The sequence below is a fragment of the Artibeus jamaicensis genome, unplaced genomic scaffold (genome assembly GCF_021234435.1).
Source record: "Artibeus jamaicensis isolate MK-2021 breed Jamaican fruit bat unplaced genomic scaffold, CSHL_Jam_final scaffold_1019, whole genome shotgun sequence".
NCBI lineage: Eukaryota > Metazoa > Chordata > Mammalia > Chiroptera > Phyllostomidae > Artibeus > Artibeus jamaicensis.
In genome coordinates this window covers 25,235,081-25,260,340 of record NW_026522025.1, presented here as the reverse complement: position 1 = coordinate 25,260,340, position 25,260 = coordinate 25,235,081, and the positions used below count along the sequence as shown (strand labels likewise).

At 33.8% G+C, this 25,260-nt stretch overlaps 1 protein-coding gene across 1 annotated transcript in view; it reads left to right on the top strand.

Moving 5' to 3' along the window:
- ADGRL4 (adhesion G protein-coupled receptor L4) overlaps window positions 1-25,260 on the top strand; it is a 114,647-nt gene that overhangs the window by 62,134 nt on the left and 27,253 nt on the right. The window contains exons 4-13 of the mRNA XM_037148137.2: window positions 3,279-3,428; window positions 4,080-4,150; window positions 4,957-5,136; window positions 5,246-5,429; window positions 6,503-6,619; window positions 10,238-10,440; window positions 17,051-17,224; window positions 19,198-19,401; window positions 21,843-22,063; window positions 22,193-22,259. Coding sequence (XP_037004032.2) covers window positions 3,279-3,428; window positions 4,080-4,150; window positions 4,957-5,136; window positions 5,246-5,429; window positions 6,503-6,619; window positions 10,238-10,440; window positions 17,051-17,224; window positions 19,198-19,401; window positions 21,843-22,063; window positions 22,193-22,259 — 1,571 coding nt within the window. The remainder of the gene's footprint in view (window positions 1-3,278; window positions 3,429-4,079; window positions 4,151-4,956; window positions 5,137-5,245; window positions 5,430-6,502; window positions 6,620-10,237; window positions 10,441-17,050; window positions 17,225-19,197; window positions 19,402-21,842; window positions 22,064-22,192; window positions 22,260-25,260) is intronic.

The window sequence follows — 25,260 nt, the reverse complement described above, 5'->3', positions numbered from 1 at the left end:
TCTTTTCTTTTAAGTCTGTGAGTTAAACAACATTTGAAAATTCAGCTATTGATGAAAATTGTAAGAGTCAATCATATGATCATGTTTGAAAGAAAATTCTGATCGTATTCTTCTGTGTTGGCTCTCTGTAGATATGAAAAACCAGTAAAAACTTATTAATGAAAAAGTAGCAACTGAAATTTTTGATGTGCAAAACAAGCAAATGATTTTTATGATGTGTCCACTTTAGAGAAATCAAGCTAACATTATTAAATGGAGAGTTAGAGTCATAGTGGAAAAAGTGGATCAATTCTTAAATATGGTATGTCACTTCTAGCTCAACTGAAATAATCACATTGTAGCTACTTTGATTTTATTAAGAAGGGAAGGGGGATTATTTTTCTCTCTTTCACAGCTTTGGGAAGTTCCAAGACATAGAAACCTGAGACACTCATTATCAATCTGTTTTCTTCAAACCCACACATTCACAGGGCTCCCACTATTAAGAAAAAGCACATAATATACACAAAATCACTGGACCCAATTTCTAATTACAATATCAGGTTCCTACTGAATCTTAGGCAGTACTCCAAATAGCATCACACACATTTTCTCATTTGTTATTAAAAAAATTGACATTAAAAAGTATTTTTATAGCATTACCCAAGGTCCCAAAATTAATGAATAATATAAAGTTAGGGGGCATCCATAGTTGTTTTATTAGCTCCAAACCAATTAAGCCCCGCACTTGTAAAGGAAGTTAGTGTGGATCTTGATGTCAAATGGCAGTCACATTTGTTTTGGCTAGTCCCAGTTCACCCCAGTTGGGTGTGGGATATTTTATCAATATTTTACAATTTTCTCTATGTTACTGGGTAGCAAGGGGCATGGAATGATAAGCTGAGAATAGTGGACATTCTTTGACTACCCTGGGGCACAGCCAGCTGTGCTAGTTGCACTCGGTTACTGGGGTAAACTCAGTAAACCTCACTACTGAGGCCCTGAGTGAAAAGGATATCAAATTCAACAAATTTCATATCCACATTTTACAAAAAGTAATGGAAAAAATATAAATAAGAAAAGAATAAACAGTTTGGAAAGCATTACTTCGATGAGATGATTAAGGTTTAAAGAAACATTGGTCAGATATTTAATATTGTTTTATAACATTTAGAGTCAGGATATAAAAGTTTGCATAATACTAATCTTTAATACTAGCATCTCAGAATACTACCTGATAAATTTGACAGATTACCATCTTGTCCATTGGTGAATTCCAAAGTTGAAAGACCTTCCTTGGTCCAAAGATGACATTCCAGCATACCAACTAGCTTAGTGAGTGGAGAGGGCTTGAACTAGAACAAAGACACCAGCACAATCGCCGCAGGGTGAGAGAAGGTGTAGGGAAAAGCGGAAACCCACTCATGAGCACCAAGACTGTGAACACGTGTGTCCACAGTACAAGAGGAAAGATGGAAATTGAGTTTATAGAGCAAGATTTGTGTGTTGCTCAGAGACTGAGTGTGGGATGACATTCCCAAGAAATTTAGTACCTTTAAATGATTTTGAAATTGAGAAAAATACCATGTTTTCTGTTAAGCCATAGAAGGCATCTAAAGATATAAAACACAGGCATTCAAAAACAAAGCTTTCATATCCATGAAAGAAATTGTTCTGTTCATGATACTTCACGGATGTGTTTACACTTTCTTTGGGATATTTTCCCATTGGTTACAGTCTTGCTACTTCTTCAGCTTGACATCAGAAAGGACTAGTCTTTCGCTTTCTCATATTTTTTTCTCACTTCATTGGTCTCACAAAAAATAATAACCCTAGTCTGCACTCCTACCTGGGTTCTTTTCTTTGGCTCAACCTTGGATGCTCTCTCTGGTGGTTCTCCATATTTTAAAAGTTAATCTGCTATTATTACTTATCCTCTACTTTCTTTTCTTTTTTTTTTTGAGTGACAGTTTCTGAACCCATACATAGAAATGAGAGGAAGGGGGTGAGGATGCTAGAGCACAGTTCTGTTCCTTCAAAAGTAACACACTCCGATTTCTGGGCAGCACAGATCACAAATGCATAGACCTGGCAGAAGAATGGGAATTTTCTACCTTTTATCCCGTCCTGTTAATTGTCCTCTTAAATATAGTATCATCACTTTTCTAGCTAATAGAAATTTCTTCAAGAATCTAGCAAGACATTTATTCTGTTTCAATTTTGTGTGCTGTGAGTTTTAATATTTTTAAGTGTCTTTATTGCATTTTTAAATGAAAAATTAGTATCAGTACCTTTAAGATAACTAACTAGGTGACATTTTAATTAACTTTGATTACTTTCCTTTTTATGACAAACAGCATTGTACCACTCTACTCATTTTTTAAAAATAAAATTGTATACTTAAGAGTACAGATTTATTCATTAATCTAATATGGAGTAGCTCTAAGATATCAGAGCCAGGCTGGAAACAAAAAATCTTTGCATTAGTTTTAAGGTAACAAACAGGACTTCAGTTTCTTGGAACAGTTTCCTACTGGAATTCTGCCTAATGGCAGAGTATTTACACTGTATTTATTACTTTAAGATATATTTCACTGTAGTATGTAAAACTTTAAATTAAGAACATAAATTATGTGAGCTTAAAACCTATTATTTTTATTGTGGCTTTGATATATAGCTACTGAAAAGTCTAAGACTTAATTCTGTACAATTTGTTACTTTATCTATGTTGGGTGTGTTTTAAGAATTATTTTATAATATAACATAAATGAAATCATAAATTGGGGTAAAATTTTAAGGGGGTTGAATCACACATTCTGCTAAATCTTCATTTTTAGGTAAACTTACATACAAAAATGAAAATTTGGAAAGAAACTGGGCTATTCATTTTTATCTTTCAGATTTATCTAAACTGAGTTATTATAATTAATTATGTTTCATACTAGAAAACAAACCATTTTATAAATTGAGTTTTATTAGATTAGGACTAAATATTACATAGTCAATGACAAAAATTACTTTAATGTCTTTGTTGATGAATCATGCTATTCAGAAAACAATTCAAGAGTTTGACCCATGAATAACATTTTCAATCCACCACTGTCAAAATGAATCAGACAAATCAGGGTCAAACAAATATATGCAGCTAAGTTAGCACTGTTGTTTTTCCAAATGATGGCATTTTCTTGCATTCTTATAAAATTTGTTATGAAATCACTAACTGTACACAGTAATATTATCAGTAATATAACATCTATATGAGTACTAAATTAAAAAGTTACTTTTTGTAACATTTCCAGATATAGATGAGTGCAGTGAGTCAGTTGCCTGCGGTGATCATGCAGTATGTTTAAACGTGGAGGGTGGGTTCAACTGCTCCTGCAAGGAAGGTTACCAGACATCCACAGGAAAAGCACAGTTCACACTGACGGATGGCACTTACTGCCAAGGTAAGTTATCAGGCAACTATGTAAAAAAAATATGTACTGCACAGTGGTGAAGTGTCAAAGAGCTACTCCTCCAACAAATGTACCAGTATCCCTTTATTGTCTATGAGATGAAATTAGAAAAATTCCCCCCAGCTGGTGTGGCTCAGTAGACTGAGTGCCAGCCTGAGAACCAAAGGGTCACTGGTTCAATTCCCAGTCAGGACATATGCCTGAGTTGCAGGCAAGTTCCCCAGTGGGGGATGCTTGAGAGGTAACCGCACACTGATGTTTCCCTCTTTCTCCCTCCACCCCTTCTCTGTAAAAATAAATAAACAAAATCTTGTAAAAAAGTTTTTTTTTCTTAAAAGAAGATGTAGACTATATGTTTGATATAGTTAACATACTCATATTTCTTCCATTTTCCATAATAACAGTGTATTTAATGAATAAATTGTATTACTAATAAAATTCCTAAAATAATGAATAATGAAAAATAAAATTAAATTTTATTTGAATAAAGAATGAAAATAAAACTCATATTAAGAATGTATTTTATTTCTTTAAATGTGTTTTAATGTTTAATTAAGTAAGCAAAATCATTGGAATCAATATAATCACCTTAGGAGAAATATTTTTTAAACTTATCATATGATCTGTTTTCTCCTTCCACAGAAAATGTGAATGAAGATTGTCCCTTAGATAATGTCTGTATTGCTGCAAATATTGATAAAATTTTAAGAAAAGTAAGTGGACTAGTTAAATTAAAATTATTTTACTTTGATCATTTGATTTAATTAACTTTTTTCAATGTCACATTTTAAAAAGTGTATCAAGCAGTTAATTATCATGAAGAGGAGAATCTGTTTACATGCAAAGATCTAAGTAATTAATTTGAGTCATAAGTGGATTAATTTGAAAAATCCCCAAAATTTTCAGGAAAACTTACATAGAATTAACTTATGCTACTTATCACTATTTGATATACTGGAAAATTCTTTTCAATACATAAAGAAAGTAAATGATAAAACACCAAAACCACACTGTGACCTCAGGCCCACTCCCACATTTTAAAGAGCCACAGCTGAATGAATCTAGATTTCGTCTCTATAGTAATCTTTCAAAGAGTAAATAAGAAGTAGGGCGCCTGCAAAACTATTGTCATGTGATTGAAAGTGTGAATCTCAACATTAGTAATTAACAATCAGCTAAAGCAATTGCTATTTTATCACATTGTAAAGAAACTTCTGTAGTTGATTAAAAGCTAATTCAATTTAGGTTATAATTATTATATCTTTAAAAGCTATTTTTAAATTATCAATTTATACATGCTTCTCCTTTTCTGAAGTAATGTCTGTGCTTTTTAAATTATTTGCTAGGCTTCGGTAAATAATTTTTGTTTTCAGTGCTGCATGTTGTGGTTTGGGTTTCGTCTTATTAATGTATAAGACAAAAACCAAACTTGAAAAAAATTAACATACAACCTTTATTCTTGAAAGGATCCAGCAGTAGTCTAAATTGTTTTCATTTTTCTGAACTCATTTTTGTTCAGATTGGACACATAGACCAACCTGTGGCTTTACTACAAGAAGTCTATAAGAATTCTGTGAAAGATCTTTCCCCAATGGCTATAATTACATATATAGAAATATTAGCAAAATCATCACCATTACTGGGAATCATCAATAGCACTAAATCAGACAAAGACACTCTTTCTAATTCAACGCTTGCTGTAAGTATGTTGAACTTTAACTCAATATTATTGAGCTTCAAAATTTCCCTTACATCTGTGATTAATGAAAGATTCCAACATGTGTAAAAGATGTACTTTTTCCCAACAGGAATTTGTAAAAACTGTGAATAATTTTATTCAAAAAGATACATTTATAGCCTGGGACAAGTTACCTGCGACTCACAGAAGAACTCATCTTACAAAATTGATGCATGCAGCTGAACAAGCTACCTTAAGTATTTCTAAGAACTTCCAAAAGACCACTCAGTTTGATACTAATTCAAGTGATGTAGGTAAGAATTCAAGGTCAATTTCAAAACAATAGTATTTTCTAAACACTCCATTTTCCAAAGGGGAGAATATTTAAAATACTGCTGAATAAAAAGGCAGTTGTTTTATCAATGTAGATATGAATGGTTATGCATACTACAGGAATGGCATGAGTAAAGGATGCATACATGAGCACCACCTTGTTCCTGCAGTCTCCACCTTCTCCTATTCTTGAACTGGAGAGCATTTAAGTGCTCCACCTTTCCATTCTGAGCTAGCCATCTTATGACTTGTTAGGATCTACCTTAACCAATGATAGTGATCAACAAATTTTCTGGATGTAGTATATTTAGATGTCCCTTTAGGAATCCTTTGCCTTTTGATAATATAAAGCAATCAATACAGTAGATTAGAATGTTTCCTGCTTTGTGCAATCTTACACTTAAAACATTAGGAATCTTGGATCAAATTGAAGTTGCCGATCAAGTTGTTCAGAAGAAACAAAAGCAAATTTTCTGAAATACTCATTCATATATCTCCTATATTTTCTGGGTAGCATCCTGCTATGCAACAGTAGATATACAGCAAAAATTATCTTATCAAGCCTCACTACTTACTCAAAATTAAAGTAGCAAACATTGTGATTAATATATAGGAGCATGCATTTCTATTGTGTTCCTACATGAAAAAAATTAAAATATTCCAGATAAGGAAATTATCCTATAGGAACTAAATTAAATCCCTCTCCATATAGTATACATTATAGATATCATCCCCTAAAATATCATAGTTCTTACTCTTTGCTTTGGTAATTATGTTAAATAGCCTCCTTGTGTTCATACATGTTTTATCCTTCTTTAGTTTAATAAAGATAAATATAAACAATGAGTGTTATAATAAAATAAAAATAATTAAACTTGAACCAGATTTTATTTTATAAATTATAATGTCTAAACATGTTCAGAATAGGTTTATTCTACCTGCCATAAATAAAAAGTTGAAATACAATAGTGATGGATAAAGTTGTCTCTAACTTAATAAATATATTAATTAAAGTAGTTTCAGGGAATTGATGATTATTGTGGTTTTGTTTCAGCTCTCAGAGCATTCTTTTTTGATTCATATCATATGAAACATGTTCATCCCCATATGGATGTGGATGGAGATTATATAAAGATATTTCCAAAGAGAAGAGCTCCAGATGATTCACATGGTAGGATGTTGATAATCTTATATACAATGACAATAATTTGCAATAAATATTTATTATGCACTTGATTACATTGTATTTACATATAATATGCTCGATTTCCTATAGAAAATTATTTGATGCTTATATACAGATTTTCTACATTTGTACTTGAGTATTACTAAGGTATAAATACCTGGGGAATTTTGGTTGATAATCTCTACACCCTTCTTGTCTTACCTCCAACCTTTGTAATCTGATATTGTTCAGATTCTAATGAAAACTTACAAAAAATATATAGTTTTACTACTTGGTTTGCAGCAGTCATAGATGTTACAATTTACAAAGGATTTTTAATATTTCTTCTTCAGTAATCTTTCATATTTTTCATTGTGAGACTGAATTCTGTAAGGAATTCAGAAAGGAAGGTGATTTTGTAAGGAAGACAGAGATAATGTTCAAAAAACAGAAAGTTATTGTTTAGGCTTGGAGTTTTTTTCCACTTGTCATTTCATAGTCTTCAACTAACAGCAGGATTTCTTAGGAAATAGAAACACAGAATGCAAGACTAGCAGGTAACTTAATGATTATCTAACTTAAATTCCTTACTTATTATTCACTTATCGGCAACATCCATTAATAAATATATGCATTAGTTTAAAACTGCATAGTATCATTAAAGGCACACAGAATTTAAAAGATTTGTCACTATGTTGGTTCTGAACAGATAGTTCAGAACCAGCACTAGGAGGAATGGAAATAACAAAGGAATCAGGCCAGCTTTCCCTTGTCACCCAACCACAGGCAAGCTAACAGCTGCCACTTTAATTTAACCATTTATCTCCTCTCTCAGTGCAATACACTTAGTGCAAATCTCTGCTGATAGTAGAATAACTGTGGTTGTTCTCTTCATATACTTTAAAATATATTACCTAGGAACAACATGAATTATAATGTTTTTCAAGAATATATGGGTGTTCATAACTAGAAAGGAAAATATATACAATAACATATATAAGTTCTCATAATCATCATTTAATAAAAAGATGTGTTGTCTTTATGATTAAAAAGTATGTTGTTCATTCATTCTCAGAATATCTTTTTTTTATTTTTAATGTGAAATATTTTTTCTTATCTATCATTTGCATTCTTTCCATTCTTTCCTATTAATGTTTATGCAAAAGTAATAAAGAGATGGCCATTAAACAAAGCAAAAGTACCTAAGCTGTCATTGAACTCATGGCTCTTACCCTATTACATCACATTCTATCTAATTAACCAAGAACACATACAATATTTAAGGGCAAATTCAAAGAATTTGTTAAACTCATATTTTCAAAGATTTGAGTAGTGTTTAGAAGTTAAAAAAACATTGAGTACGTATAGTGAAGGATGATGAAATTACCATGCAATATCTCAAAGAGATCCTATCTGAGTGTATGGTACTTTTGTTACATGTATTGATCATGCAAGTAAACTCTAACATTTGAAAGGAACAGTGATATAACATCTCAAGAAAGCAGAGGGAGAAACTTTGTTTTCCTCAAGGTTGGATTGTAAAAATAAGGACAAGCCTAACAAACTGATGAAACACACTCAATGATGTCTACAAGTGATTATTCGTTTATTGACAAAATATGTTAATAAAAACATGCATTAGTTAAAAGCTGTATAATATCATTAGTTAAAAAAATAAGGAGGCCCAGGTGAAGTTTTTTATCTTTTTATAGAATAAAGAAATAGTTTTCATAAAAGTTAAAATCTAGATCAAGCCTAGAATTAGTGAGAAATCATGGGAATTAAAAGAGGTTCAAAATGATGGGAATGGACAAATCCTGAAACAGTGCTTAGAAAGGAAGTTAAAAAATGAATTTTGGAGCATTCTCTATGACATGAATCGCCTTTTACCCAACCTCAAAAATTGATGTTATTTTTTCCTTAGAAATGGTAGAAATGATTCATAAATTATAAAAATCCATCTTATATTTTTGGTGTTTCAATGGATTTTGCATTGTCTCCTACTACAACCTCTGAGAAATCACTGTTATATGGATTGCTTCATGGGACAAGTGGATGTGAAGTTTTCCAGGTCCTGCTTCTGGCCATGGTCTGTCCATAGAAAAGGCTGGGCTAGTTATTGTCTCTTTGAGTTGTCATAATTTCACCAGCTCAATCATGTTTTACTAACATAAGTTTTTCTTTTGATGCAAGTTTTTTAGGCTGGCAGTTTAAGAAAGTATTCTATGTCATGTATCCAAATTTCAGCAAGGCTTTTAAGTAATATTTCTTGTTGTGCTTTGCAGGTTAAGACAGAAAATATGAAGAGCAATACACTTTGGCAACGTGTCGCTCACATAACCATATCCACCGAGCATTGCTTATCGGTGTGGTAGGGCGATGTGGAGAGTGCCAGTGCTGTACCACAGCCCTTTGTGTCTAGGATATTTTCATCATTTGTATTTGTAAATTGTACTAATACACACTTTTCAATTTATGTGCTGGTGACAGTTTTGAGGGAGCAAATGAATCTGGTAGAGTTCTTCCTAAATTATCCAAGTATCTAGTTAATGAGTAAAACAATAGTCATAATTAATACAGCATCTTAAATTTACAAAGACTCCCTCATATATTCATTTGTCCTCTACCATATCCTGGTAAATAGGTAATATATTTTGCCATCATTTTATGAGTGAGAGAGCTAAAGTTCAAAGCAGTTAGTTATCTTATCATTGGCCAAACAAGTAGGAGCAGTGACTGAAATTGCAGGATTTCTGATTCCAAAAATAAAGTCTAACTATAAAATCCTGTATTTACTGTTCATAATCTTGTACAGGAGGAATCTGATATAAGTGGCAACAAGAATTTTGGAAGATACCAGATCTAGATGTTGAGTTGTTCATACATTCAATATCTGTGATAATGAGCTGCTATAAAAACAAAGGCAGTTTGAGATCCATTAATGTACGTGTAGTGTCCAAGCTAAGGGAAAAATAGTCACCTGATAGACTGTACTGATCAGGTTAAATTTCTATTATTGGGTTATATGCAGATGTACTGCATTTGGGGAGCAGCAAGTGGTACAGGTTAGGGTTAGGGTTAAAGGCTGCCTCAAAAAACAGCATGTTTCCCACCCCGAGACTACATAGCTATATATCAACATGAAATAGAAAACATGTCAGTGGACAGGAGGTTAAACTCAGTGGGATCTCACAACTTGTTCAATTCTAAATTTTTTAATACTATAAGTCTTTGATAGTTTTCTTCCAATACCTTTCTAACTCATATATTTGTACAGCAAAGTGATAACTCAAAAATTTATCTTTCAAGTGAGTACACTTTACACCTTGCTCCTCAATCAGGACTGGGATGTAAATTTACTTAGGACTATTTTTCTCTTAAATATGGTTGTGACAAGGAGATGTTACAGTCCATGTTCAGTTCCAGAGACATGGAGGTAAGAGAATGTGTCTTAACATGGTCTGGTGAGGCAGACCTGGGCTCACTATGGCTCACATTTCAGTGTCTGGGTATTTGTCTGACTCCTTCAGAGTAAAAATCTTGTCTTTTCAATTATGATTACTTTAAGAGCTTAAACATATTTTTGTTCTCTAACTTCACCAAATACACTTATTTGATTTATAGGCAGTGTTGCGGTTGCATTTTTATATTATAAGAGTATTGGTCCTTTGTTCTCATCATCTGACAACATCTTATTGGAACCTCAAAGTTATAATTCTGAAGAAGAAAAAAGAGTCATCTCTTCAATAATTTCAGTCTCAATTAGCTCAAATCCACCCACATTGTATGAACTTGAAAAAATAACATTCACATTAAGTCACATAAAGGTAAGTTGTTTTTCTGGTGACTATGGGTTAAGATTGTGAAACATTAAGAAAAGTGGACATTTTTGTTGTGTTGCTATTTGTGAATTCTTGAGTTTAAAAAAACAGATTCAACATAAAAAGAGTAAAGTGTCTACAACTAATTTTCTCTAAAATATTTCATATGTTCGGTGTTGTTTAAATTATCTAACAAATACTAAAGAATTTAACATATTTGATTCTCTAAAATGAAGCTACGTTTTAGTTTTATTTTTAAGTACATACATTGTTCAGTTTCGTTTTACAGTATCAGTAATAAAAATATTACTGTACCCTTACAGAAAGAGTTATAAAAATGTACCAGTGTCAAAGAGGTAAATGTTACTGGTGTAATTAAGGCCGTGTTTGTCTGGTAATTGTCATTTAAAATAATATTTGTACAGATTTGGTGCTGATTAAAACACAATCACAGTGAAGTTATAATATTTCATAAAGAAATTAGCTAAGACCATTTCACTCTTTTATTGTTATTCCAAATCTTTTTTTCAAACTCATATGTAATTAAAACAATACAATAAAAAAGTGATTAGAAATAACCAAGTGTTTTAGTTTTATATACCTAAAAATGAATGGGGAAACTCAAAGTCATATGCTTGCTGCTTTTTTACAGTTAATGTTTTCTTGGGCTCTTAGTAGAATTTCAGCCCTGGACATGATGCTTTGGAGAATCTTGCAGCTGGCCAATTACATTGATGCATTTATGGGAGAGAGAGAGAACTAAAATGACATATATGATTACCCACTACACAAATGTGTCACTATAAATAATGACATGTAATGTAGAGAGAAACTAAATGTAGAGAAGTGCAAGAAAATAGCTCAAATCTAAACACTGGTAAGCATTATGTTGAGAGAAATAAAAGGTGTGAAGTGTTGTAAGAATGGAAACTAAACTTATTTTCAGATGCTAAACAAAAATGACCTGTTTGACACTAGAAACCAAACAGTTATTTTACATAGTCTCATAGTTTTCCTAGTATTTTTTGGTTGAATGTTTGGCAGGTAAAGGGATGCCAAAGACTATTCCTTCAGTCTATTTGACACAGCAAGAAAACAAATCACACATTGAAACCAAAATTCTTTATTATAACTAGTGGAAAATTTGTATTGTCCTATCTGCCTCGCTGGTCAAATCTTTTTCCCATTTGAAGTAATGATCATTGTGAAATTTCATCACTTTCCTCTGACAACACAGCTAGCTAATCCATGGTTCTTCTTTCTGAAAATCAAACTTGGATCCTATTTTTTCTAAGAAAATAGAAGTTATCTCATATATAACACCAGTTTCCTGATTCCCTGTTAATTTATTCACAACTTCACCAATTAGTATAGATGTCTCTATCACCTCAGGGGAATATTAATAGTTGCCAACATAATATTGTTAATAATAATAATAATAATAATAATAATGACAACCAGTACTTTAGTAAAGTTTACATGGGACCAGGCCTTGTTCTAAGTTACTTACTTTTTAAATAATTCACTTAATTTTACAAGAGACCTATGAGGTATATACCATATTTTTTGGACTATTAGACACACTTTTTTAACCCAAATTTGGGAGGAATAGTGGGTGTTAATGCTGCTGTTGATTCTGTTTACATTTACAACAGTGAAATATTATGTTATTTATGTTATTAAATATTTTACCACATTTTTTGCTTCAAAATTTTTTTCCTATTTTCCTCCTCTAAAACCTAGGTGTGTCTTATGGTCAGAAAATATGGTAGCATTATCCCCAATTTACAGATAAGGAAACTGAGATTCTGAGAGATTAGGTAACTTTCCTCAGCAATCAACTGATATAACAGGGTTTTATGACCAGAAAGTCTTCCTCCAGAATCTGTGCTTTCAGCAGCTATAATGACCCCCTGCCCAATGCTGTCCTCTGAAACCCATCCCTATGTTTCACCTATTATCTAATCTTTCCTGGGTATCTCCACATTAGTGCCAGTGTCTCCACCAACAAATAGACTCACACTTCTGGCTTACTACACAAAAAGGACTGTACTCTCATTACCTCTGTATCTCTTTCACCCAAACTCAAAGCATCTCTGTTTTTTCTCTTTTTTTTATAGTTGTTCAAGTACAATTGTCTCCATTTCCCCCCCCCCACCAGACTTCTCCACCCCAAATATCAAGGATGGGAGGTGGATCCTTGATCCTACCTCCTTTTGGCTTTGTCTATGTGTCTTTTATACACATTCCTGACAATGCTTCTCCCTTTTCCCCCCATTATCTCCTCCCACCTCCCCTTTGGTTGCTGTTTGTTTGTTCTTTATTACAATGTCTCTAGTTATCTTTTGCTTGCTTGTTTGTTTTGTTGATTAGATTCCACTTATAGGTGAGATCATATATTTGTCTTTCATCACCTGGCTTACTTCACTGAGCATAATGCTCTCCAGTTCCATCCATGCTGTTTCAAAGGGTAGGAGCTCTTTTTTCCTTTCTGCTGCCTAGTATTCTATCATGTAAATGTACCACGGTTTTTTGATCCATTCATTTACTGATGGGCACTTAGGTTGTTTCCAGCACCTGGCTATTGTAAATTGTGCTGCTATGAACATTGGGTTGCAGAGGTTCTTTTGAATTGGTGTTTCAGGATTCTTAGGATATAATCCCAGCAGTGGAATTGCTGGGTCAAAACACAGTTCCATTTTTAGTTTTCTGAGGAAACTCCATATTGTTTTCCACAGCAGCTGCACCAGTCTGCATTCCCACCAACAGTGCACTAGGGTTCCCTTTTCTCCATATCCTTTCCAACACTTGTTTGTTGATTTGTTAATAATTGCCATTTTCACTGGTGTGAAGTAATATCTCATTGTGGTTTTATTTTGCATCCCTCTGATGGCTAATAATGCTGAGCATCCTTTCATATGTCTCTGGGCCCTATGTATGTCCTCCTTGGAGGAGTGTCTGTTCAGAACCTTTGCCCATTTTTTAATTGGGCTGTTAGTCTTCCTGGAGTGGAGTCATATGAGTTATTTATATATTAAGCTCATAAAATAGGCATATTCAATTGACTTCCACCTGTGAAAATTTTGTATTTAGTTTTTCTGCGCACATCTTTCCCTGTGATATATACACTCTCACAACTATCCATACTCCCATGCTTACATCAAATTTTATGTTAAATCACTTTTCAATATGCATATTATTAAATTTAATTTGTATTATTCACAACCAAATCACAAAGCCAAACCATTTTCCTGGTGTTAGTACTTTCCTCTAATTTAGTTGGCTTAGATTTCTATTTACCTATTATTAATTTGTGCCCAAACTTTCTGTATATCTTCACAAAATAGTCAGACACATAAACTATTAGCTCATTTGTTGTCCTAGCAACATTCTTCCTAGGTCTCTGTAAACTTGATCCTACATGGACGCTTTACTCCTTGGCCTGGACATGAATTTCGCTGTCATTCGGGACATGCTTCTCATCTGTCTCCTGTGTCGGATTCAACGTCTCCTTGAGCCAGTGTTTCCTCTTCCTTAGTTTATTTCCACATATTTTTCAGTGGTTCTTAAGAAAAGGTATAAGGAAAGTCAACTTTTTGAAGTACATTATTATTACACATAGATAAATTCCATGATGTACAATTATAAACTGTACAAAATTTAGAATGGAAAGGCAGATAAAGTTCTTCTCAGATAAGATCAAATTCAAGGAGTTCATCATCACCAAGCCCTTATTATATGAAATGTTAAAGGGACTTGTCTAAGAAAAAGAAGATAAAAAAGATGAATAGTGAAAGGACAGCAAACTCACAGTTATTAAGAACCACACCTAAAACAAAAGCAAACTAAGAGGACAGCTAGATCAGGAGTGAACCATAGAAAAGAAGATCACATGGAGGATTAGCAACAGGGGGGTGGGAGAAGGAGAAGGGGGGAGAAGGTACAGAGAATAAGTAGCATAGATGGTAGGTAGAAAATAGATGGGGGGAGGGCAAGAATAGTAGGGGAAATGTAGAATCTAAAGAACTTGAGACACGTGGACATAAACTAAAGGGGGGAAAGGTAGGGAGGGGGTGTGCAGGGTGGAGGGGAATGAAGGGGGGAAATAGAACAACTGTAATGGCATAATCAATAAAATATATTTAAAATAATACAATAATTAATACACAATACAAGAATAAACTTTTGCCTTCTCACAAAAAAATGTCAATCTTTAGATTTTTCTAGACCTTCCTCAATTGTCTTCTCACTTTTAAGGTTACCCTAGGTTAAGGTTAAGGTTCATTGAGATTAATATTTTACTGAAGATGTTTAGCCTTTTGTGTGTGTTCAGTCCCTTTTTCTCTCTCTGAAGTTTTTGGGATTGTATCTTAATTCTCTGAGTTCTGATCTAAGAAGAATCTGGGTATGGGTCTTTCTTCATGAACTGCATTAGGCATATGTAATTCATTTCCAGGGAATTTTCTAATACTACATCTTTAGTAATTTCTTTTTCTCCAGTGTCTCCATTTTCTTGTCCTGTTACTTTTATTATTTGAGTCTTAGACTTGCCAGCCAAGCCACTAAAGTGTTTGTTTTTAAAAATATATATTTTCCATATTTAATTTTTCCCTGCTAACATTTTTATTTCAACTTTTATACTTATCACTGAAAACCTTACAATTTTTGCTCCATTTTCATTCAAGGGATTCAGTATCTCTTTCTTTCTCAGATATTATTTCTATACTTTAAAATATTTTTTTCTTCTTTCTATGTTGTGTTGCTCTTGATTTCCCTTGTTGGGCTTATTTCCTTTGCTCTCTGTCTTCTGTGTTAGAGCTTGTCCTTGGAGTTCTGGTGGTTTGCGACTCTGCACTGGTATCTGAGAATGAGGCAGTTGAGAGATGCCTGCAGGCTCAGGTGCCCGTGGCCATGGTGTGCTGCACTAGACAGGCATCATCAGGCCAGTTGCTACCCTCTCCTGAACATCACTCACTACCCATTTCTCTTTGGCCTGTGGGTTTCATGGAAGGAATCCTGTCAGTGTCCTGCCTAAAGACAGACATAAGAAAGTCTTTTTCGAAAGGATTAAAAGAATGAAGAGAATATAGTGAGTGCAGGTGGGAGCTCAGTGTGTGGAGAGACTCTCATTTAACCTGTTTGTTGAAAGGCACCCTCACTCACAGCTGACTGTGGTTTCCCAATTCTTGAGTCCCACTGTTTTTTTCTGGCTTATCTGGTTTCCCACAGAGTGGGTTGATCATTGTCCTGTATGTTTGGGAGAAACTAGATACAGAGGCAATTTTATTCACATAGCTTGACCTCTTCGGATAAAACTTCTTGTCAACTCCCCAATCTTAACTCAATCACTATCTTCCCAGACTCATTCAAATCGTTTATCTTCACCAGTGGTCCAACTGTTGTTGATCCACTTGTTGGAATTAGCATAGAATTCATTAAAGCAACAAATGTGATTTTGTCGAAATCATCTGGGGTTTTATCATTCTGAAGGAAGATGCTTTATCTTTTTTGACTGAGAATTTCTGGCTTCTCACAAGAAACCTATCAGTTATTTGATACTCAGCTAATATTTTTTGTTAATAAATACTTGTCTGAAGCTTTGGGTTTGATTCTGTGTTATTCTATTTCCTAATGGTTGTCTTGTGTATATTTCAACATCTCTGAGCCTCTTAACCTCACAAGGTTCTTTTGAGAATAAAATTAAACAAAGTAGGTGAGAAAGTACCTACTTAAACTGTATACGGTATATAATTATAAATTTTTATTTCTATAAGATACAAGAGTATGGTTTTCATCATTGTATAAATAAATTATTAAAACTTACAGTGCATGAGGTATTTTGTTATGATTATTTAATATAAATATAATAAAGAGAACTACTATTTATTGAACAACCATCTTGTACTTCATTGAACAGTCCCTGTCTGTCTCCGTTTTTGTCTTCACTGCTCTTCATCTCATTCACTGTGCTCTAACTACACAGGTTTCTAGGGGTTTCTGGGAGATCCTTGTTCAGGTTCACCTCATACCTTTTCCATTTTCCATTCCAACCCTCTGGGGCCTTTTTGTTCCCAAGTCCCCAGAGCTCACACTCTTACCTCCTTGAGATACTCACTTAGATAGACTCTCCTGGGAAAGGCCTCCTCAGATGAAACTCCATACTTTCTATCCTCTTTCTTTGCTTTATCTTTCTTTAATAATTTCTTATCTCTACCTGAGAACATATAGTCGAAAATACAAACACTTCTTTTGTTTTGTTTAGCATTGCATTTTTAGTACCCAGATCAAACTAATATTTAGTATATACTCAGTAAACACTTATTGAATATATTTCATATAATTATGAGTGTCATGCACTGCTCTGACACATATATGATCATATTGGACAACAAATAACTTTCACAACAACTTTGTGACACAGTATTGATAAAATATAGCCTTGTTGCAATATTTTCAAATCTTTTATATAACAGCAGCATTCATTTGTTAGCAATGATTTCATGCTTCACTTTTTAGGCATATATTGATATGGGAAATAGTGTTATAAATATGACAAAGTAATACCACATGTGTAACTTTTTCTCTCTTTCCCATCAGTAAAATCTCTTTTTTTCAGACCACAGAGAAGCATAGGAGTCACTGTGCCTTTTGGAACTACTCCCCTGATACCATGAACGGCAGCTGGTCTTCGGAGGGCTGTGAGCTAACGTTCGAGAATGAGACCCACACCTCTTGTAGCTGTAATCACCTGACACACTTTGCCATTTTGATGTCTTCTGGAACTTCCATTGTAAGGCAATTTTCTACCTCATATTTATAAATATGCATGTGTTCTTTTTATGACATTCAAGAGAATAATTAATTTTTATATGTTTTGGGGTGTGTAAATGTTATGGATGGACAGACTCAAGTCAGGAGACCTTTCCCTCCCACCTTGGTTCTTGTCTTGCTGCAAGAGAATAATTCAAGTGAGAGACAAACATGTAGAGTGGGAATGAGACAGTGAGTTTATTTTTGAAATATACATACAAGCATGGAGCTGCAAAGCATTCACCCGACAAGTCTAAATGCCCCACACAGGAAAGAAAGTTGTTAGCAAGTTTGTTAGGAAGTTAGTGAGTTTGTTCTAACACTTGAAAAGAGGTTACAAGTGGGTACCCAGCTAATTGTAAGTATGCCAGCTATTGGGGAGGGGGGCGGTTCAAGGGTTATATAACCCAGCTGACTTCTAGGTTCCCGTCTCTCTCCCTCTTGGAAATAATGTACAGCTACAAAGGCTTTCTTTCTCAGTTAGTAAAGGCTCTTTGTCTTACTGAATTGTTACAGAAGCTCTCTTTGCCAACATAGAATCTCAAGGACTAACCCCCTTTCCTGTACTATTTCTGCTTGTAATGTTCAGGATACCTGACTGTCTTAGTGAGATCATCGCAGAAGCTTACAGAACCCCACCTCCCTTTCTCAGCACAGTCTCAGGGACGTTTCTTCGTCCTACACTATTTTTGCTTGCAATGCTCAGAATACCTGGCAATCTTATCAAATCAAGCTCAGGACTACTGAGTTCATTGGTGAGGCATGTGTCCCTTTTGATTCTAACCTCCTGTGTTAACTTCTTTGTTAGATTGTAATGGCGAGGGCCCTGCCTTTATTTCCCCTCTGGCTGCTCATTCCTAGCTGCTGCCTAACATAAGTAGCATATTTCATTAATTGACAAAACTGTATCTTTTTTCTGTCTTTGTTTTTCTTACCTGTCTTCTATGACAAATGTAGACTTGATTTTAGTTGTTTTTAGTCTGGGACTTATCTAGGCTGTAGTATGTGGTAGACTGTGTTAAGAATCCATCCATTGACTCTGTTTTTAGTGGTGCTTTAAAAAACAACTTGTATGTTAAGGGTCTTTGGCTTTGTATATGAAGTTTATTTTTTTACCAATAGAAACTCAGTTAAAAATATCTGATACCTGATCAATAAGCATTAGCAATTCATAACTAATATCATATTTTAATAATATAGACTCTCACAAGATTTTTAAACATGAAACAATCATCCCAAGGTAAATAGTTTCAGAATATGTATTTTACATTGATGCTATCTTACTTTTATATTATGTAATACCTTATTTTATACCTCTGTATAACAATCATAATTAAGTTAGTTTTATTTATATATATATGTATATATACACACACAGAGCTAAATCAGGCTAACCATAATATCAGTCATAAAGATGTTTTTTTCCTGTATATTAAGTAAAGAAGCCCTTATTCTTTATATAAAATATAAATATTCATCTAGTTAGAATAAAACCAATCTTTCTCATTTCAAAAATCTCTCACCTATACTATATATTCAACATTTCTAATACATTTTTTAATGTGTTTTAGATGAATTGCTGCATAGAAATAAGATTTGGTCTTACCACTGATGAATCTGTTTTAATTAACCATTTTCACATTATAATAATGAATTACTATTCTAATACCATGAAACTGATGATGATAACAGTATTTAACTATATACTAATATATATACTGTACCTAGAAAAAATCACTAATTACAGAACTGTTAAAGTGTTACATGATTTATATTACATTTCTCTGAATATTGAGCATTTTCAAAAATCATCTAAATGCACATTTGTATTTTTACATTTTATGGACATTTTGATTAATGTTTTACCAAAAATGAAAGTTCATTTTAGGTTGTAGTTTCTTTGACAAGTTACTGAGTTATTCTCTGAAGAGCTTTATTATTATTTTCCCTTAGGGTATTAAAGATTATAATATTCTTACAAGAATCACTCAACTAGGAATAATTATTTCACTGATCTGCCTGGCCATATGCATTTTTACCTTCTGGTTCTTCAGTGAAATTCAAAGCACCAGGACAACAATTCACAAAAACCTCTGCTGTAACTTATTCCTTGCTGAACTTGTTTTTCTTGTTGGGATCAATACAAATTCTAATAAGGTACGTAGATCTCCCTTACTCTCTATTTTTATGTTCTAAATTTGTACATTCGGAAGTGAAAATGTCATAGAAATATGAATTGTAATTAATGGTTTAATGGAGCAAACACTATGTCTTTTCTTATTTCGATGTTGCTAATATATCTAAGCAGTGTGCTTATCAATTCCATTAACCAAAATGTCCCTCATTACATGGAAACTTTGCAACAAAATAAAAAAATATTTTTGTTTTGATTTGATTTAAGTGCACATTAAACCAAGGAAGGGGGAGAGAGGAGTGGAAATAAAGTTTCTCGTGTTCTCTTAACACGAGGAAGGAAGATGAAAGCAGCCAGGGCCTTCATAGGATGAAATGTGAAAAATTGACTTTACTTAATAACTACACTTTAATAACTATCATTTTTAGCATTATTGATCGAGAGCCTTATCAAATAATCTCCATATTGTGTTTAGTCTGGGTCCTCCAAGAAGCAGATACTGAAATAGACTTAAACATGTAATACTTTTATTAGGCGAAATGACTGGGAGAGAAAATGAGAAGAGACCTGGAGAGTCGTCAGACACAGATCTGACCAGGAGTGAAGGAGACAGGAAGGAAGGACAAGTGGGTGGAAGCATTTTAGCCCACAGGGCAGTTCTACAGAAAGTTCAGCATAGTTGTCAAGGAGTTCTGTGAGATCTTAAGCCAGAGTCACATGACAAAGGAGTCCTCTGTCTCTTGGAGAACAGGAACACCTTACAAAGCCTGTCAGCCTGCTCTCTACCCATGACTCTCTCTCTGTTTTGCGTATTAGTTCAGGTTGTTCATTAGATTCCACATATGAGTGAAATCATAGGGAATTTGTCTTTCTCTGACTGGCTTATTTCACTTAGCATAATGTTCTCCAGGTCGGCTATGTTGAGGGGAGGTTAGGGGTGAAGGGATCGATCAGGAAAGAAAAAGGACTCATGCGCATGGACAACAGTGTGGTGATTATGGGGAGAGAGGAGCTTGGTGAGTAGTAGTGGAAGAGGATATAAAGGGATAAATAGTAATAAGAAAAAATACAATAAAAATTGAAAAAAAACAAAGAAAGCAAGCCTGCTGTACTGGGTCCTTGGCTGGTCAGCTGGGAGAAACCAACAACACAGCAATGGATTTCCTACTGCAGCAGCTGGAGTCCTAGGCCTACTACTGCCCTTCTAGCGCTGGAGACGGCAGAAGTGGTGGTCGTGGCACAAAACATCCGATTGCCTCCACATCTCCATTGTTATTGTACATCTTTCAAGTATTAAAACCAACCCTCAGCTGTCAAAGCTTTCTTCTGAAATAGATGACACAAAGCTTCTATTTTAAATAGTATACATTGAACAACAATTAAAATAAAATCTAAAAAAAGAATTAAATAGCAATAAGTCACATCACCTGCCATTGCAGGATGCATATTATCTCCCCAAACAATAAATAAATGTTATGTTAGAAAAAGGAAATAGTATACGTTAGACAAACACCTCTCAGTTGTATATGTCTACCACCATCCTGATGCCTGTGTCCTCCCTCAGTCTTACTCCACCATCATTCTCACCACAGAACTATTCCTTATAGTGTTTAAATTCTATTTCACCTAGCAAATTTTTTCCATTTCCAAGTCATCTTTCAAATCTCGGGTCCTCCTCAACTGGTTCCCAAATTGTAATCACCAATGATCCATGTTCCCAACCTTATGTAGTACTTCCCACCATATTTTAGCTATTGTAATTTCATTACGCTTGAATTACACTGTTTAATAAATGCAGTAGGCATGTAAGTCTGCATGATGTTATCTCTCAGCAATAGATCACATTAGTTCTATTAATACAGAAGTTTGTAACTATTTTTTTCTGTTATTTCTTATAAGCCTAACTTTAATTATAAGTGTAAAGTAAATACTAATAAATACTATTTAACTTAAATCATCTCAAATTTACCTGGTAATCTTATAACATAAAGTAATTATTCAATGAATATTTTAGAAAATATATAATTTGTGTTATATTTGATACTTAATAAAATATTATGTTTTTATGTAGTATTAGCAAAAATTTTTATTGAGTATGAACAAAACTGAGGCATCTCCAAAACAGAAATTAGCTTAAATTATAATATATTGACTAAGATATCATGGTTTATATGTAAATCCATAATTTGTCATTTTACTCATAATATAAATGTATAAAACAAAATTCTCTGGACAAGAACAGTTACTTAGTTCTATCACAGGATTGGCAAATGTTTTACATTGATAAATCACAGTTCTTTCAAGTCAGCTGAAAATGGTATATCTTAAAAACTGACCCTGGACAGGAATATTTTAATATAATCAAGTATATATGAAGTGGCATGATCTATAGAGAAAGTCAAGATATTATGTTATGATAATGTTAAAGCACATTTTTATGTGTCTTTCATTCTTTGGCTTCTAGCTCTTCTGTTCAATCACGGCCGGTCTGCTGCATTACTTCTTTTTAGCTGCCTTTGCGTGGATGTGCATTGAAGGCATCCACCTCTATCTCATTGTTGTGGGAGTCATCTACAACAAGGGGTTTTTGCACAAGAATTTTTATATCTTTGGCTATCTCAGCCCAGCTGTGGTGGTTGGATTTTCAGCATCGTTGGGATACAGATATTATGGCACCACCAAAGTGTAAGTTAAGATGATATTAAAGTATTTGAAATGCAATTTTGAACATGCTTTGTATATCACTGAAAATTTCATTTTGTTATAGTACATACAAGCACATTTATAGTTTTTTATCTATTATTTACTTTTCAGATGTTGGCTTAGCACAGAAAACAACTTTATTTGGAGTTTTATAGGACCAGCATGTCTAATCATTCTTGTACGTATATTTAAAATTGTTGCTAGAATTCAAAAAAGTGATAAAGGGTGTTTTAAAGTCTCAGCCATTAGGCATTATTCTGAGGGAGAAAATGAATACTTTGAAGTTTTTTTTCTTATATTTATTCTAGAGAGAGGGGAGTGAGGGAGAATGAGAGAGAGAGAATCACTGATGTAAGAGAGAATCATCTATCTGTTGCCTCTTGCACAGATAGATGCCTCAGGAACTTTTGGTCCCCACCAGGGACCAAACCCACAACCCAGGCATGTGCCCTGACTGAGAATCAAACTGGCAACCTTTTGGTTTGCTGGATGACACCAACCAACTAAGCCACACTGGCCAGGGGAAAACTATATATATACATTTTAAATTCCAAACTATTATAGTTCATTTACCACTCCTATGACAGGATGTATTTCTGCATAATATGAAGAAGCATTTTCTACTTATCAGCAGTATTTCAGCATATTGCAATACCTAGAGTATTCCAAACTTTGATAATCTGGCATTTCATATGTTGTTATTTAATATTTTATTGATGATTGATGACCTTTGAAAATTAGACTGTCTTCTTTGTAGTTTACTGTCTATTGCCCTATTATCATGAAAGTGCATTTACATTACATTGTGGCATCTGAGACAAGAATTCACTATTTATCCTGTGCAGACAATTCATATAGTCTTATTTCATCTAGGAAGAGGACCTTTTAATTCTTAATTGAAAGTGGTTTCAAATTTACAATTATGGCAGGTGTTATATGCTCCATTTTAAATAAAGACATGTTTATATGTCTTAGGAGCATTTTGAGGGCTCTAAGTTTTCAAAGCCATTCCAAATATAATAGTCCATCAATGAATGTAGGGGGTTTGACAGGGCTTTAGAATGGAATGACTTATCAGTGGAAGAGATGTAACAATACTTTGGACAACTTTGTCCCATATGTTTTGACCATAAATTGGATATCTTCTTGTTAAGTATTTTCTTCTGTCACTCCTTTCCAATTTTTTTATGGTTATGAGAAAGCTACTTAGTGGAAGAAGAGTTGAAATACAGAGCAGAGAATTTTCATCAAGATTTAATTTTCCATGATGTGGGTGAAATAAACTACATTCAAGACTATTTTTTCATTGCCACATAAGATTGCTTATAATTTTCATAACAAATCTGGCAACACTAGAGAACCATTAACTAGCTTTGAGCTAAAATTATTTCAAAGTTAGTTTATTATAGTTCCAAAATGTTCAGTCTACACATGAATAGACTGAATAGCAACCCATTCACATATTTTCATATGTTGCCCTGATATGAGTATTTTGTGTGAAGACATTTTGTACATATTCTAATTTTACTGAATGACTTTCTACAGAATGAACTGTGCCTGATATCATTTCATACAACTGAAATTTGTGTGGATCATTGATTTTTATAGTTTTGGTGAAAAGTAGATAGCCAGAAATTATACTGAAAACAAGAAAAATAGGAGTGTATTTATATGATATAAAAAAAGGGAAAGTGTTCCCTGAATTTTTTGTTAATGTTTGCTTATATAAATAAAGGAAAAATTAGTTTGTGTTGTTATATAGTAAGGTCCACAGACTTTCGATGGGCTTATGTAAAAACGAGTCTTGCAAACTTTCTTAGAAGCCTAAATGAACAACTTCACACTGTCCTAGTCTGGAATTGAACCAACTTATCTTTCATACAGTTTCAGTGTGATAATTATTCCTTTTAACCAGATAACATCAGGCTACTTAAGAAATGTAGGAAGCACCTCAGTTTTACTCAAAAATTGTTTAGCATTTTTATTCTTTAAAAACTGCAGAGACTTCTTAAATTATTATTGAATTGAAGTGAATTTACTTACTATAGTTATTCCTGAATTTCTGTGCTAATGCTGGCTTCTTTTCATTCTCATTTTTTTTTACTTTTTCATATTATTATTAGTAGTAGCACTTCTATTATTCTGCATTATACCACAAAGTTGAAATTTTTCTCATTGTCCCAAAATAGTATCTAGTTCAAAGATTAAATAAAAGAAATATTGAGTACCAAACATTTAATAAAGAGCCACCAACAGGTTTGGCCTAACACTTCACATGGGTCTTACAAAGAGGCAGTAGGACCACCTACCCAGTAAGGAAACTGGAAAGGAGGCCCTATGGGCTAGTGGCTCAGAGTTAGGAGACCTTGGCCTTTGGGAGAGTACAGTGCTCCTCATGAAAAACCTGGCTCTGCCTGTAAGGAAAAAGTTAAGTGCTCCCCTTTCTCCTAAAAACGAGTTGTGGGGAGCACTCTGAAGGTCTGTAGAAAATAGAGTTAGAAACAGTAGAGTAAAACTATCATATTGGTCCCACAGTGAATGCTAGTGTGACTGTGAAATGTTCATGATGAACATGGTATGCATGAGAGCTTGACATATGTCCCTTGACATTGAACCAAAAGTGAATATAAAGACTAGACTTGCATTTGTTTGGAGTTTCTTGAAAGTTGAATGTTTACTGGAGTTTCCCTCCACAGCAGGGAAGGATAGGATTATTATATAGCTTGCCTCAAAATAAAGTGATGGGGGAACACACAAAGCTATTAGCTATTCTATAAGCACAGAAAATTTAGAGAAGTGGAGAAAAGGTTGCCAGGTCAAGTGAAATTATGCACAACTAAGAGAATCAGCTGAATAGAGGTAAGGTTAATTGTTGACATGGTCACCCTTTTCTGGAGATTAGAATGGGCCAAGGTGAAGAGGGAAAACTGTAAACATCAAGACAACCATGTATGCTATCTAAGTGGAAGTCATCACATAAGCCAAGATTACCAGCAGTAATGAGAACCAAACTAATCCAGAGTGATGCCATGAAGCTTCCTCCATCATCAAGAAGTTACCAAACCCTTCTAGCCCCCAAAAGCAGAGGACTTGAGCTTTGTCAATGGAGAAACAATATCCCAGAAGCAACCAGGCTGTCTCTACAATCATCCACACAATTCTACTGAATTGGAAATCAT